The sequence below is a fragment of the Octodon degus genome, unplaced genomic scaffold (assembly GCF_000260255.1).
Source record: "Octodon degus isolate 3935 unplaced genomic scaffold, OctDeg1.0 scaffold00004, whole genome shotgun sequence".
Classification (NCBI taxonomy): domain Eukaryota; kingdom Metazoa; phylum Chordata; class Mammalia; order Rodentia; family Octodontidae; genus Octodon; species Octodon degus.
The window spans coordinates 8406441-8409002 of record NW_004524580.1 but is presented as its reverse complement, the minus strand read 5'-3'; the positions used below and the strand labels follow the sequence as shown (position 1 = coordinate 8409002).

General features: G+C 45.0%; 1 protein-coding gene across 1 annotated transcript in view; it reads left to right on the top strand.

Moving 5' to 3' along the window:
• Positions 1-2164: 2164 nt before the first annotated feature.
• The window catches only part of Lin7a (lin-7 homolog A, crumbs cell polarity complex component), a 191864-nt gene continuing 191466 nt past the window's right edge, over positions 2165-2562 (top strand). Inside the window, exon 1 of the mRNA XM_004623758.3 lies at positions 2165-2479. Within this exon, the coding sequence (XP_004623815.1) occupies positions 2437-2479 (43 nt within the window). The 5' untranslated portion in view covers positions 2165-2436. The remainder of the gene's footprint in view (positions 2480-2562) is intronic.

Sequence of the window (2562 nt, the reverse complement as noted above, 5' to 3'; positions counted from 1 at the left end):
AGGAATGAGAGAAGAGTAACTGAGACATGTACTTTCAGAATACAAATTTTAACATAACAATTTATCAGTCACTTTTAAACTTGTACAGGTATAAGTGAAAGCCACTGAACTTGTGCTATGACAAATAATAACTAATGTGTGCATAATAGTTTTTGCTTCCCCTTATTTTCCTTTTTAATCCTTAGAAACAAAAGTCCTACATAGTACCCCAAAGGCACAATGAACAGAGCAGATTTTCAGTGAGGTATCTCAAGACATAAATCAGGGTGCATGCCATGAAATGTTTGGCACTGACGATTCATTAGGAAACAAAATTTCGCCAACTTTGCTTTCATAAACATCACACTCTGGGACTAGTATTAAAATAGGTACAAGTAGGTTTTTTAGACTTTGAATTAATCCAATCAAATACACTTTCCTGATAAAGTATGTTGTTGAAAAATCTACATTAGGGTCAGGGAAATGGTTCAGTAGAATAAGCACTTGCCTGGCAAGCACAAGGTCTTGAGTTCAATCCCAAGTACCAGAAAAAAAAAATCTATATTAGTGGTCAAAGGATTTGTACATTCTTTTCAACCTCAATTACTGAATGATCTTTGAAATTTTCTGCAAAATTTTGGACACACTGCTATCATTACACACAGTTTAACATCTTTCAGCTGCCTAATTTAGGAAATGTGAATAATGGCTAACAACTAGAGTTCCTGCTTCCCTCTCTGGCTTCTCCAAGTGCTTCTGTTAGTAAGTGCCGCACTTAATTCGGTCCCAAGCAGATCAGAATTTCCTGCTTTGCTCGCTGTCTCCCAACTGGGATTGAGCAGGGTTCCAAGAGGGCGGAAAGGTCACATCTCATTGACCTGACAGTGCCTAACAGTTAGTGTTTGCTACATTCTTCAGGTGGGTTCTATGCCTATGTGAATAACTATATATTTTCTACTGTTTTCAAAGCATAGTCACATATATTATCCTATCAGAACCTCATAAAACTCAGTGGAATTGCAGTTAGTCTTCTCCTGTTACTGAATCTTTACAAGATTGAGTGCTATTTCTCTTGTTTGACAGATGAGGAAACTGAGAATCAGTAACTGACCTTGGCCAACCACATGACCAAGACATTTTATTTCAAGATCCCAGTTATTTTATGGCACTTAATGAAAAGCAAGTTTTATGGAGCTATAGTTTTCCGTGCATCTTTAGAGTCAGTCAGTGTGTTGTGGCCAATCACCTTTGCCTTACCCAATCATTGGTGAAATTTTACTTTTTCTTTCTTCTCTGTAGATAAGATGAAAAAGACACTTAGAAATCACCCATATGGTAATCAGAAGAAAATGATATCAATTATACGCACATTTTTTTTTTCTGCAAAACAGTATCTGCTTTTAAGAATTTATCGCTAGCCAAAACAATTCCACTCTGTCACAGGGAAAGGCTTGGACTCAGCTCTGTCGTTTCCAATCCTGTAGCCACAGCCATTCCCCTTATGTTCATAGGTTTCCCTTCGCTTCTTAGCCAGGAAATGAGTTCCTACTGTTTGAAGAGAGTGACAGGAGCGTTTTGGTTGGGGCAAAAAAGTCACAGTATTCAAAGGTTCCAATAATTAAATCCTGACCAACGGACTCTAAAGTCAGCCTTTTAATAATCCCTCACTCAATTACAGGCCACAGGGACATAGTGAACCCCAAGGTTAGGGCCTGGCACGTGGCAGTAGGAATCCTGGCTCCATTCCTGGCCTATGTTAATCAGCATGGTACCTCTGAATAATCACTGGCTGTAAATCAATTCAAAACGGTGTGTACGAAATACTTTTCACACTCAATGATAGAAACTGATCTTCACGATTTTTTTTTATTTTTAAGTTATAGTCTATATCCCAGTTTTAAAGGGCCACTTCCCGAACTCTAGCCTTCGGTCTGTTATCTTTAATACTGTTACAAGCCAACATTCCAAAACTCTTTAACAGAAATTAACAGCAACTACCTTTACATCTCAACAATTCTTACAGTTCAGGACATGGTATTATTGGGTCAAAAATTTCTCTTCATTTGAAAAAACAAAAAACATCTCCCCACGTCCCTGATCCGTATCCCTCTCCATCCTCGACCTGCCCTGAGCATCTTACGAGTGCCAAGCGGACAGGGAGCCCCGCGCCCCCGCCCAGCGCGCCCCCGCGGCGGAGCCAAGTTCGGGGCGCGGGCCCCGGGTCCCTCGCGGTACCTGCTCGGCTGCGCGCGGCGTCTGCGGATCCGCCGCCGCGAACAGTCGCGTCCCCATCTGGCTCCCGCCCCGCAGCCGCCGCGCCTCCAGCACCGCCTCGCGGCCTTCCCCGCCCTGCTCGGCGTCCTGCCTCTGCGCCCCCGCCCCAATCTCCTCCTCTTTTTCTCACTACGAGCGGCGGCGGCTGCTGAAGCCGAGCGTCCCTCCGGCTCCGCGGCAGACATGGCGACGCTGACGGTGGTCCAGCCGCTCACTCTGGACCGAGGTGAGGGCGGCGGGCGCCCCGCGGATCCCGGGGACGCACGGACGGACGGACGGACGGACGGACGGACGGACGGCGGGCGGGCG